Here is a 14396-nt window from a genome sequence, read left to right on the forward strand (position 1 = left end):
AGGGACCAGATGGACACCGGGACACCAGGGAGGAGGGACCAGATGGAGGGAGGGGGACCAGATGGACACCAGGGATGAGGGGCCAGATGGATACCGGGGAGGAGGGACCAGATGGACACCAGGGAGGAGGGGCCAAATGGACACCAGGGAGGAGGGGCCAGATGGACACCAGGGAGGAGGGACCAGATGGACACCAGGGAGGAGGGGCCAGAATGACACCGGGGACACAGAAAGAGACACAGTAACACATGACATGGGAGAAAAGGAAAAGCAAACTACAGAATGACGGCTGTTGAAAGAGACTACTCTTACCACTTCAATTGGGCCATGCTAAGTGTAACTATAGCTAGCTTGTAGCATGCAGCCTGACAAAGTGCTCTCATTAACTTGTCTCCATGACGACCAGGCCGGCCATCTACAAAAAAAGAACGCCTCTATTTTGTTTCCCTTCCATGTAATCAGAGGGCGAGACATTATTTCATCCCCAGATCGGATTGAGTCAGCTGAACCCTACTGCTTCTCAGACCGGGGTCCAAATACTATACTTTAAAGAATTTGGAAGGGTTTGAAGGGTTTTCTTTAGCCTGCCTGGAGTGCCAGATTGACAGGGTTCCTATTTATTACCTATTGATCTATTAAGTCAGGCAAGCTTTATCAATCACAGATGAAGTGAAATGATGTAAAATACCATTTGAACCCACGTCTGCTAATACTCACCATCAATCCCATGGAGAAATAAACATTTATAAATCTATGAATACTGAACCGTACTCACTGACCAATCAGTTACTCAGACCTACTGATGTATTGGCGTTTCACTTCAACATGGGGGGGGGGATTTGAACTGATGAGCTTTGTATGTGAATGAATGCAGTAGGGCCTGAGTTTAACACAATGAGGACAGCTGGGAAGCAGATCCTGAGTTTAAGCCAATGAGGATTAGCTGGGAAGCAGATCCTGAGTTTAAGCCAATGAGGACAGCTGGGAAGCAGATCCTGAGTTTAACACAATGAGGATTAGCTTTGAAGCAGATCCTGAGTTTAAGCCAATGAGGACAGCTGGGAAGCAGATCCTGAGTTTAAGCCAATGAGGATTAGCTGGAAAGCAGATCCCGAGTTTAAGCCAATGAGGATTAGCTGGGAAGCAGATCCTGAGTTTAAATTATAAAGATAGACTGGAGCTGAACTATTCACACTAAAACTAACCAATAATGAGATGCGATAATGGAATGAGGATTTAGAAGCTGAGTGGAATATAGATTTTCTTTGGGGGGGGGAGTAAAGTGCAGACAACATCAATCATGAGAGGAATGTGGACCACAACAGTGCACGTGACTGACTGACCGACAAAAGGATGGACAAACAGATAGATAGGCCCAGAGCAGGGTTCAGAGTTCGTACTGGTCAGGTCACATGGTCAGAATAAAACTTCCTGGGTCCTATTTACCTAGAGAGAGCAGAGACAGGTGTACCACCCTGTACATTACACCTGTCTCATACACACTCCTCAGCCCTGACGTCCACAGAAATACTGATTCTACGCTCGTGTGTTGTAGATGTTTGAAGCACCGTCCTTAAGATTGTCCTAATAAAGTTGTATTCGATTTGAATTGAATTAAACTCCAGCAGCCCAGCCCTCACCTGGCATGATGACATCGGGGAATCCCAGCTTGCGTGTCAAGGCCACGCCTCTATTGAAGATCATTGGGTTCTCTCTCCTGATCTGTTCCATTTCTCCTCGTAGTAGCTGGAGAGAGATGATCAGACCTGAGGAGAAGAAGACAGAGAGATGATCAGACCTGAGAAGACAGAAGAAGACAGAATAAGACAGAGAGATGATCAGAGCTGAGTAGAAGAAGACAGAGAGATGACAGAGGGATGAAGACAGAGAGATGAACAGACCTGGGAAGAAGACAGAGAGATGATCAGAGAGAGAAGATCAGATGATCCTGAGTAAAAGAAGACAGACAGACCTGAGATGATGATCAGACCTGAGGGGAAGAAGACAGAGGGATGATGACCAGACCTGAGGAGAAGAAGACAGAGAGATGATCAGACCTGAGTAGAAGAAGACAGAGAAATGATCAGACCTGAGGGAAGAAGACAGAGAGGGATGATCAGACCTGAGACCTGAGGAAGACAGACAGAGAGATGATCAGACCTGAGGAGAAGAAGACAGAGAGAATAAGACAGAGATGATCAGACCTGAGGAGAAGAAGACAGAGAGATGATCAGACCTGAGGAGAAGACAGAGAGATGATCAGACCTGAGAAGAAGACAGAGAGATGATCAGACCTGAGGAGAAGAAGACAGAGAGATGATAAGACCTGAGAAGAAGAAGACAGAGAGATGATCAGACCTGAGGGGAAGAAGACAGAGAGATGATCAGACCTGAGTAGAAGAAGACAGAGAAATGATCAGACCTGAGAAGAAGACAGAGAGATGATCAGACCCAGTGGATACAGACGTCAATTCAACATCTATTCCACGTTGGTTAAACGTTATTTCATTTTCAATGACGTGGAAACAACATTGATTCAACAAGTGTGTGCCCAGTGGGGACCTAGCACGACGAAGACGAAGTATCTCCTCAGGCCTTTTTCTGTTAAGATCTGATCAGACCGAGATGGTGAAGGGGACAACAGACAAGACAGTTTCACTTATTAATTTCACATTAGAAAACGTTGTCAGGATTGCTGTTTTTCTGGCAGCAAATTACCAGACATTTAGAGTTGGTGCCAGCATGGATGAATAATGTGACTGAGCCCTGCAGCGCCTTCCCCACTACTGCAGACACTACGGCATTCTGACATTACTAAAACACTGCCACTAGTGAGTGTGTGTATGTGTGGGACAGGGGGTATGGAGTGTGTTAGCGTGTCAGTGCATATGAGTGTGTGTGTTAGCGTGTGTGTTAGCGTGTCAGTGCATACGAGTGTGTGTGTTAGCGTGTGTGTTAGCATGTCAGTGCATATGAGTGTGTGTGTTAGCGTGTGTGTTAGCGTGTCAGTGCATATGAGTGTGTGTGTTAGCGTGTGTGTTAGCGTGTCAGTGCATATGAGTGTGTGTGTTAGCGTGTGTGTTAGTGTCAGTGCATATGAGTGTGTGTGTTAGCGTGTGTGTTAGCGTGTCAGTGCATATGAGTGTGTGTGTTAGCATGTGTGTTAGCATGTCAGTGCATATGAGTGTTGTTATCGTGTGTTAGCGTGTGTGTTAGCGTGTCAGTGCATATGAGTGTGTGTGTTAGCATGTGTGTTAGCGTGTCAGTGCATATGAGTGTGTGTTAGCGTGTCAGTGCATATGAGTGTGTGTTAGCGTGTGTGTTAGCGTGTCAGTGCATATGAGTGTGTGTGTTAGCGTGTGTGTTAGCGTGTCAGTGCATATGAGTGTGTGTGTTAGCGTGTGTGTTAGCGTGTCAGTGCATATGAGTGTGTGTTAGCGTGTGTGTTAGCGTGTGTGTTAGCGTGTCAGTGCATATGAGTGTGTGTGTTAGCGTGTGTGTTAGCGTGTCAGTGCATATGAGTGTGTGTTAGAGTGTGTGTTAGCGTGTCAGTGCATATGAGTGTGTGTTAGCGTGTGTGTTAGCGTGTGTGTTAGTGTGTCAGTGCACATGAGTGTGTGTTAGCGTGTGTGTTAGCGTGTCAGTGCATATGAGTGTGTGTGTTAGCGTGTGTGTTAGCGTGTCAGTGCATATGAGTGTGTGTTAGAGTGTGTGTTAGCGTGTCAGTGCATATGAGTGTGTTTAGCGTGTCAGTGCATATGAGTGTGTTAGCGTGTCAGTGCATATGAGTGTGTGTTAGCGTGTCAGTGCATATGAGTGTGTGTTAGCGTGTGTGTTAGCGTGTCAGTGCATATGAGTGTGTGTTAGAGTGTGTGTTAGCGTGTCAGTGCATATGAGTGTGTGTTAGAGTGTGTGTTAGCGTGTCAGTGCATATGAGTGTGTGTTAGCGTGTGTGTTAGCGTGTGTGTTAGTGTGTCAGTGCACATGAGTGTGTGTGTAAGACTACATGCGCCTCTTCCCTTTAACACCACATATCCTACTACTAGTGGACTTTTAATATAGAAAATAAATTCTCATTCTGCCATTCTCAGGCTTTTTACAACCATTTAAAGCCCGAAAGCCTGAGGTAATGTCTCTGCAGTAGCTAAAAGTTTCATACATATTGCATGTGTCCCCGAGGATGCTTAACAGCTAACTAACTCTGAGCAGCTGCAGAAACTCCCACGGATGTACGGAGCTGAGGAGAAAGGGAGCTGTCTGCTTCAATCTAAAATGAAGAAAGGAAAAAAAAAACGATCCTCGCAAATCAGATCTGCACTGGGTAAAAAAAATAATGAGCCACTATATCTGCAGCTATAAGATGAACCGTTAGATAGAAACCAGTCAGACCTTGTCCAAGTACACTGTGACGTGGAAATGTGTTGTGGGTAGATGGAGACTACGGTTATGAGGTAAAACTGTATGTTATGGGTAGATGGAGATTACAGTTATGAGGTAAACTGTGGGTTATGGGTAGATGGAGATTATAGTTATGAGGTAAACTGTGGGTTATGGGTAGATGGAGACTACAGTTATGAGGTAAAACTGTGTGTTATGGGTAGATGGAGATTACAGTTATGAGGTAAACTGTGGGTTATGGGTAGATGGAGACTACGTTTATGAGGTAAAGAATGTTTATCATGTAATTAAGGGGGTGTAAGGCTCTGTCCTCCCATCGTTGATTCCTCTCGCGTCCGTCTCAAAGCTCATTGGAGGAGGAGGTCCAAGGTGAGGGACATTGGATCCTCTCCTCCAATGAGCTTTGAGAGGGACGGGTATTGAGCCTCTTCACGTCCTCTTGATGTACACAATATCAACTAAGAGAATGACATTCATATTGGTAGGCTACCAATTACAGAGATTACCAGAGTGAAGGGAAGTGGTGAGACTGTGTGTCATTCCTGTGAGGGGCTGGGCAGAGGGCGTGAGACACACACATGCCAGTGTTTCGCTTAGAATTATTTTTAGCAATGGTAGCAAAATTAGCGGGGGGGGATCTCTGACCAAACATTTTAAAGGCCCTCCTCTTGGCCACAGCGATAAAATGTTGCTGTTCTAATGCAAATGTCCTGCAATCTTACACAGTTTGACGTGGCTTATGCCTTGTTCTTATGCTATCTGAGTGATCAAACATTATAACAAAATCAATGAGGGCCCAATGCCATGACATTTAGAGAATTTTAGATTCTCCCTGGCTGTATAGTTTTTATTGAGGTGCTTCTTAGCTCTCAAATAATATATATATAGCTCCATTATCTTTTCTACAAACGTTATTTCTGGCTTTAGTCGTTTAAGTTTAAACTGAAAACATTTTAAGATGCCAAAATACAATTTTAAAAAACACAGAGACTCCTCGGGGGGCCTCGGGCCTCAGTGCTTCACTAGTATAGACCTTTTTAACATCTTTTTTGAGGAGCAGCAGGAAGTGAACCCTGGAACCACAAAGACCATCCGGTGTGTTTATAAACAGCTACGCTAGCTAACTCGATCTAGTTGTTTTCTCAAGATCAAAATGCTTTGACCATAGTATTTGTAGGTGGGATGGTCTTTATGACCCGAGGACGAATCTATTTTACAAAATAAAAGTTTAGAGATTTCCCAAAGAAGCATCACAGCGGGTTGCATTGCCTGCATCGATAGTAACGCCAGCAGCACGAAGTGGCGGCACCAGGATGATGTGTAGCACACAGGAAGTTGTTTACCATCTATTCCAGGTAACGTCCACTAGCTAGCGTGCTACATACAGTATGAATAGGATAGACAGCCATCCAATATTAGTATTTTTAATGACATAAATGCTAGTTTGATTTGGTATAAAACAACGTTAGCTACCGAGCTAGTCGCTAAGCTAGCTAGATAACAGATTGCTAGTTCCAAAGAGAGAACGTTGACAATATGAAATACTAAATGATATATCACTTGAGAAAAAGGAAGTAAGTCCTGGTCTAATTTCTATGTTTACGGCCGTGACCGGGAGTCCCATAGGGCGGCGCACAATTGGCCCAGCGTCGTCCGGGTTAGAGGAGGGTTTGGCCCGGGGGTGGAATTAGTTCGCTCATTGCGTTCTAGCGACTCCTTGTGGCGGGTCGGGCACCTGCAGGATGACTCCGGTCGTCAGTTGAACTGTGTTTCCTCCGACACATTGGTGAGACTGGCTTCCGGGTTAAACGAGCAGGTGTTAAGAAGTGTGGATCCTTGTTTTCGGGAAGACGCATTACTCGACCTTCACCTCTACCGAGCCCATTGGGGAGTTGCAGCAATGAGACAAGATCGTAAATATGAAATTGGGGAGAAAAAAAGGGCTAAAATGGAATAACTACGCATAGACCTGGAATATGCATGGCCAACATGCTCCTAGAGATCTAGCTAATGGGTGAGCAGGCTTCTGTTCCAGCCCTGATACCTGACATTCTGTGTGATCATGTGTATTAAACACTATTCATTTAAACTACTCAATAATCTCTTGTTTGGAGTAAGACAGATGTCTAAACTATACCATAGTTGGTGCTATAGTGGGTATAGGGGTTAGGTTAACATACCATAGTTGGTGCTATAGTGGGTATAGGGGTTAGGTTAACATACCATAGTTGGTGCTATAGTGGGTAATAGGGGTTAGGTTAACATACCATAGTTGGTGCTATAGTGGGTATAGGGGTTAGGTTAACATACCATAGTTGGTGCTATAGTGGGTATAGGGGTTAGGTTAACATACCATAGTTGGTGCTATAGTGGGTATAGGGGTTAGGTTAACATACCATAGTTGGTGCTATAGTGGGTATAGGGGTTAGGTTAACATACCATAGTTGGTGCTATAGTGGGTATAGGGGTTAGGTTAACATACCATAGTTGGTGCTATAGTGGGTAATAGGGGTTAGGTTAACATACCATAGTTGGTGCTATAGTGGGTATAGGGGTTAGGTTAACATACCATAGTTGGTGCTATAGTGGGTATAGGGGTTAGGTTAACATACCATAGTTGGTGCTATAGTGGGTATAGGGGTTAGGTTAACATACCATAGTTGGTGCTATAGTGGGTATAGGGGTTAGGTTAACATACCATAGTTGGTGCTATAGTGGGTATAGGGGTTAGGTTAACATACCATAGTTGGTGCTATAGTGGGTATAGGGGTTAGGTTAACATACCATAGTTGGTGCTATAGTGGGTATAGGGGTTAGGTTAACATACCATAGTTGGTGCTATAGTGGGTATAGGGGTTAGGTTAACATACCATAGTTGGTGCTATAGTGGGTATAGGGGTTAGGTTAACATACCATAGTTGGTGCTATAGTGGGTATAGGGGTTAGGTTAACATACCATAGTTGGTGCTATAGTGGGTATAGGGGTTAGGTTAACATACCATAGTTGGTGCTATAGTGGGTATAGGGGTTAGGTTAACATACCATAGTTGGTGCTATAGTGGGTATAGGGGTTAGGTTAACATACCATAGTTGGTGCTATAGTGGGTATCAGTTAACATACCATAGGGGCTTAGGTTAACATACCATAGTTGGTGCTATAGTGGGTATAGGGGTTAGGTTAACATACCATAGTTGGTGCTATAGTGGGTATAGGGGTTAGGTTAACATACCATAGTTGGTGCTATAGTGGGTATAGGGGTTAGGTTAACATACCATAGATGGTGCTATAGTGGGTATAGGGGTTAGGTTAACATACCATAGTTGGTGCTATAGTGGGTATAGGGGTTAGGTTAACATACCATAGTTGGTGCTATAGTGGGTATAGGGGTTAGGTTAACATACCATAGTTGGTGCTATAGTGGGTATAGGGGTTAGGTTAACATACCATAGTTGGTGCTATAGTGGGTATAGGGGTTAGGTTAACATACCATAGTTGGTGCTATAGTGGGTATAGGGCTTAGGTTAACATACCATAGTTGGTATAGGGGTTAGGTTAACATACCATAGTTGGTGCTATAGTGGGTATAGGGGTTAGGTTAACATACCATAGTTGGTGCTATAGTGGGTATAGGGGTTAGGTTAACATACCATAGTTGGTGGGGTTAGGTACATATAGTGGGTATAGGGGTATAGGGTTAGGTTAACATACCATAGTTGGTGCTATAGTGGGTATAGGGGTTAGGTTAACATACCATAGTTGGTGCTATAGTGGGTATAGGGGTTAGGTTAACATACCATAGTTGGTGCTATAGTGGGTATAGGGGTTAGGTTAACATACCATAGTTGGTGCTATAGTGGGGGGTTAGGTTAACATCCAGTCAGGGGGGGTTAGGTTAACATACCATAGTTGGTGCTATAGTGGGTATAGGGTTAGGTTAACATACCATAGTTGGTGCTATAGTGGGTATAGGGGTTAGGTTAACATACCATAGTTGGTGCTATAGTGGGTATAGGGGTTAGGTTAACATACCATAGTTGGTGCTATAGTGGGTATAGGGGTTAGGTTAACATACCATAGTTGGTGCTATAGTGGGTATAGGGGTTAGGTTAACATACCATAGTTGGTGCTATAGTGGGTGTGGTATAGGGGTTAGGTTAACATACCATAGTTGGTGCTATAGTGGGTATAGGGGTTAGGTTAACATACCATAGTTGGTGCTATAGTGGGTATAGGGGTTAGGTTAACATACCATAGTTGGTGCTATAGTGGGTATAGGGGTTAGGTTAACATACCATAGTTGGTGCTATAGTGGGTATAGGGGTTAGGTTAACATACCATAGTTGGTGCCATAGTGGGTATAGGGGTTAGGTTAACATACCATAGTTGGTGCTATAGTGGGTATAGGGGTTAGGTTAACATACCATAGTTGGTGCTATAGTGGGTATAGGGGTTAGGTTAACATACCATAGTTGGTGCTATAGTGGGTATAGGGGTTAGGTTAACATACCATAGTTGGTGCTATAGTGGGTATAGGGGTTAGGTTAACATACCATAGTTGGTGCTATAGTGGGTATAGGGGTTAGGTTAACATACCATAGTTGGTGCTATAGTGGGTATAGGGGTTAGGTTAACATACCATAGTTGGTGCTATAGTGGGTATAGGGGTTAGGTTAACATACCATAGTTGGTGCTATAGTGGGTATAGGGGTTAGGTTAACATACCATAGTTGGTGCTATAGTGGGTATAGGGGTTAGGTTAACATACCATAGTTGGTGCTATAGGTATAGGGTTAGGTTAACATACCATAGTTGGTTATAGTGGGTTAACATACCATAGTTGGTGCTATAGTGGGTATAGGGGTTAGGTTAACATACCATAGTTGGTGCTATAGTGGGTATAGGGGTTAGGTTAACATACCATAGTTGGTGCTATAGTGGGTATAGGGGTTAGGTTAACATACCATAGTTGGTGCTATAGTGGGTATAGGGGTTAGGTTAACAGTTGGTGCTATAGTGGGTATAGGGGTTAGGTTAACATAGTTGGTGCTATAGTGGGTATAGGGGTTAGGTTAACATACCATAGTTGGTGCTATAGTGGGTATAGGGGTTAGGTTAACATACCATAGTTGGTGCTATAGTGGGTATAGGGGTTAGGTTAACATACCATAGTTGGTGCTATAGTGGGTATAGGGGTTAGGTTAACATACCATAGTTGGTGCTATAGTGGGTATAGGGGTTAGGTTAACATACCATAGTTGGTGCTATAGTGGGTATAGGGGTTAGGTTAACATACCATAGTTGGTGCTATAGTGGGTATAGGGGTTAGGTTAACATACCATAGTTGGTGCTATAGTGGGTATAGGGGTTAGGTTAACATACCATAGTTGGTGCTATAGTGGGTATAGGGGTTAGGTTAACATACCATAGTTGGTGCTATAGTGGGTATAGGGGTTAGGTTAACATACCATAGTTGGTGCTATAGTGGGTATAGGGGTTATACCATAGTTGGTGCTATAGTGGGTATAGGGGTTAGGTTAACATACCATAGTTGGTGCTATAGTGGGTATAGGGGTTAGGTTAACATACCATAGTTGGTGCTATAGTGGGTATAGGGGTTAGGTTAACATACCATAGTTGGTGCTATAGTGGGTATAGGGGTTAGGTTAACATACCATAGTTGGTGCTATAGTGGGTATAGGGCTTAGGTTAACATACCATAGTTGGTATAGGGGTTAGGTTAACATACCATAGTTGGTGCTATAGTGGGTATAGGGGTTAGGTTAACATACCATAGTTGGTGCTATAGTGGGTATAGGGGTTAGGTTAACATACCATAGTTGGTGCTATAGTGGGTATAGGGGTTAGGTTAACATACCATAGTTGGTGCTATAGTGGGTATAGGGGTTAGGTTAACATACCATAGTTTGTGCTATAGTGGGTATAGGGGTTAGGTTAACATACCATAGTTGGTGCTATAGTGGGTATAGGGGTTAGGTTAACATACCATAGTTGGTGCTATAGTGGGTATAGGGGTTAGGTTAACATACCATAGTTGGTGCTATAGTGGGTATAGGGGTTAGGTTAACATACCATAGTTGGTGCTATAGTGGGTATAGGGGTTAGGTTAACATACCATAGTTGGTGCTATAGTGGGTATAGGGGTTAGGTTAACATACCATAGTTGGTGCTATAGTGGGTATAGGGGTTAGGTTAACATACCATAGTTGGTGCTATAGTGGGTATAGGGGTATAGGGGTTAAACATACCATAGTTGGTGCTATAGTGGGTATAGGGGTTAGGTTAACATACCATAGTTGGTGCTATAGTGGGTATAGGGGTTAGGTTAACATACCATAGTTGGTGCTATAGTGGGTATAGGGGTTGGTGCTAGGTTAACATACCATAGTTGGTGCTATAGTGGGTATAGGGGTTAGGTTAACATACCATAGTTGGTGCTATAGTGGGTATAGGGGTTAGGTTAACATACCATAGTTGGTGCTATAGTGGGTATAGGGGTTAGGTTAACATACCATAGTTGGTGCTATAGTGGGTATAGGGGTTAGGTTAACATACCATAGTTGGTGCTATAGTGGGTATAGGGGTTAGGTTAACATACCATAGTTGGTATAGGGTATAGGGGTTAGGTTAACATACCATAGTTGGTGCTATAGTGGGTATAGGGGTTAGGTTAACATACCATAGTTGGTGCTATAGTGGGTATAGGGGTTAGGTTAACATACCATAGTTGGTGCTATAGTGGGTATAGTGGGTATAGGGTTAGGTTAACATACCATAGTTGGTGCTATAGTGGGTATAGGGGTTAGGTTAACATACCATAGTTGGTGCTATAGTGGGTATAGGGGTTAGGTTAACATACCATAGTTGGTGCATATAGTTGGTGTATAGTGGGTATAGGGTTAGGTTAACATACCATAGTTGGTGCTATAGTGGGTATAGGGGTTAGGTTAACATACCATAGTTGGTGCTATAGTGGGTATAGGGGTTAGGTTAACATACCATAGTTGGTGCTATAGTGGGTATAGGGGTTAACATACCATAGTTAACATACCATAGTTGGTGCTATAGTGGGTATAGGGGTTAGGTTAACATACCATAGTTGGTGCTATAGTGGGTATAGGGGTTAGGTTAACATACCATAGTTGGTGCTATAGTGGGTATAGGGGTTAGGTTAACATACCATAGTTGGTGCTATAGTGGGTATAGGGGTTAGGTTAACATACCATAGTTGGTGCTATAGTGGGTATAGGGGTTAGGTTAACATACCATAGTTGGTGCTATAGTGGGTATAGGGGTTAGGTTAACATACCATAGTTGGTGCTATAGTGGGTATAGGGGTTAGGTTAACATAACATACCATAGTTGGTGCTATAGTGGGTATAGGGGTTAGGTTAACATACCATAGTTGGTGCTATAGTGGGTATAGGGGTTAGGTTAACATACCATAGTTGGTGCTATAGTGGGTATAGGGGTTAGGTTAACATACCATAGTTGGTGCTATAGTGGGTATAGGGGTTAGGTTAACATACCATAGTTGGTGCTATAGTGGGTATAGGGGTTAGGTTAACATACCATAGTTGGTGCTATAGTGGGTATAGGGGTTAGGTTAACATACCATAGTTGGTGCTATAGTGGGTATAGGGGTTAGGTTAACATACCATAGTTGGTGCTATAGTGGGTATAGGGGTTAGGTTAACATACCATAGTTGGTGCTATAGTGGGTATAGGGGTTAGGGTTAACATACCATAGTTGGTGCTATAGTGGGTATAGGGGTTAGGTTAACATACCATAGTTGGTGCTATAGTGGGTATAGGGGTTAGGTTAACATACCATAGTTGGTGCTATAGTGGGTATAGGGGTTAGGTTAACATACCATAGTTGGTGCTATAGTGGGTATAGGGGTTAGGTTAACATACCATAGTTGGTGCTATAGTGGGTATAGGGGTTAGGTTAACATACCATAGTTGGTGCTATAGTGGGTATAGGGGTTAGGTTAACATACCATAGTTGGTGCTATAGTGGGTATAGGGGTTAGGTTAACATACCATAGTTGGTGCTATAGTGGGTACCATAGTTGGTGCTATAGGGTATAGTTAGGTTAACATACCATAGTTGGTGCTATAGTGGGTATAGGGGTTAGGTTAACATACCATAGTTGGTGCTATAGTGGGTATAGGGGTTAGGTTAACATACCATAGTTGGTGCTATAGTGGGTATAGGGGTTAGGTTAACATACCATAGTTGGTGCTATAGTGGGTATAGGGGTTAGGTTAACATACCATAGTTGGTGCTATAGTGGGTATAGGGGTATAGGGGTTAGGTTAACATACCATAGTTGGTGCTATAGTGGGTATAGGGGTTAGGTTAACATACCATAGTTGGTGCTATAGTGGGTATAGGGGTTAGGTTAACATACCATAGTTGGTGCTATAGTGGGTATAGGGGTTAGGTTAACATACCATAGTTGGTGCTATAGTGGGTATAGGGGTTAGGTTAACATACCATAGTTGGTGCTATAGTGGGTATAGGGGTTAGGTTAACATACCATAGTTGGTGCTATAGTGGGTATAGGGGTTAGGTTAACATACCATAGTTGGTGCTATAGTGGGTATAGGGGTTAGGTTAACATACCATAGTTGGTGCTATAGTGGGTATAGGGGTTAGGTTAACATACCATAGTTGGTGCTATAGTGGGTATAGGGGTTAACAGTGGTTAACATACCATAGTTGGTGCTATAGTGGGTATAGGGGTTAGGTTAACATACCATAGTTGGTGCTATAGTGGGTATAGGGGTTATAGGTTAACATACCATAGTTGGTGCTATAGTGGGTATAGGGGTTAGGTTAACATACCATAGTTGGTGCTATAGTGGGTATAGGGGTTAGGTTAACATACCATAGTTGGTGCTATAGTGGGTATAGGGGTTAGGTTAACATACCATAGTTGGTGCTATAGTGGGTATAGGGGTTAGGTTAACATACCATAGTTGGTGCTATAGTGGGTATAGGGGTTAGGTTAACATACCATAGTTGGTGCTATAGTGGGTATAGGGGTTAGGTTAACATACCATAGTTGGTGCTATAGTGGGTATAGGGGTTAGGTTAACATACCATAGTTGGTGCTATAGTGGGTATAGGGGTTAGGGGTTAACATACCATAGTTGGTGCTATAGTGGGTATAGGGGTTAGGTTAGGTTAACATACCATAGTTGGTGCTATAGTGGGTATAGGGGTTAGGTTAACATACCATAGTTGGTGCTATAGTGGGTATAGGGGTTAGGTTAACATACCATAGTTGGTATAGCTATAGTGGTTAGGTAACATACCATAGTTGGTGCTATAGTGGGTATAGGGGTTAGGTTAACATACCATAGTTGGTGCTATAGTGGGTATATAGGGTGCTTAGGTTAACATACCATAGTTGGTGCTATAGTGGGTATAGGGGTTAGGTTAACATACCATAGTTGGTGCTATAGTGGGTATAGGGGTTAGGTTAACATACCATAGTTGGTGCTATAGTGGGTATAGGGGTTAGGTTAACATACCATAGTTGGTGCTATAGTGGGTATAGGGGTTAGGTTAACATACCATAGTTGGTGCTATAGTGGGTATAGGGGTTAGGTTAACATACCATAGTTGGTGCTATAGTGGGTATAGGGGTTAGGTTAACATACCATAGTTGGTGCTATAGTGGGTATAGGGGTTAGGTTAACATACCATAGTTGGTGCTATAGTGGGTATAGGGGTTAGGTTAACATACCATAGTTGGTGCTATAGTGGGTATAGGGGTTAGGTTAACATACCATAGTTGGTGCTATAGTGGGTATAGGGGTTAGGTTAACATACCATAGTTGGTGCTATAGTTGGTGCTATAGTGGGTATAGGGGTTAGGTTAAACATACCATAGTTGGTGCTATAGTGGGTATAGGGGTTAGGTTAACATACCATAGTTGGTGCTATAGTGGGTATAGGGGTTAG

The 14396-nt window shown here is 43.2% G+C and overlaps 1 protein-coding gene across 1 annotated transcript in view; it reads right to left on the reverse strand.

The window, feature by feature from the left end:
- Positions 1–267: 267 nt before the first annotated feature.
- LOC112240814 (dedicator of cytokinesis protein 3) overlaps positions 268–14396 on the reverse strand; it is a 39491-nt gene continuing 25362 nt past the window's right edge. Inside the window, exon 5 of the mRNA XM_042329738.1 lies at positions 268–1766. Coding sequence (XP_042185672.1) covers positions 1615–1766 — 152 coding nt within the window. The 3' untranslated portion in view covers positions 268–1614. The remainder of the gene's footprint in view (positions 1767–14396) is intronic.

Source organism: Oncorhynchus tshawytscha, linkage group LG02, assembly GCF_018296145.1.
Source record: "Oncorhynchus tshawytscha isolate Ot180627B linkage group LG02, Otsh_v2.0, whole genome shotgun sequence".
In the NCBI taxonomy this organism is placed as follows: Eukaryota; Metazoa; Chordata; class Actinopteri; order Salmoniformes; family Salmonidae; genus Oncorhynchus; species Oncorhynchus tshawytscha.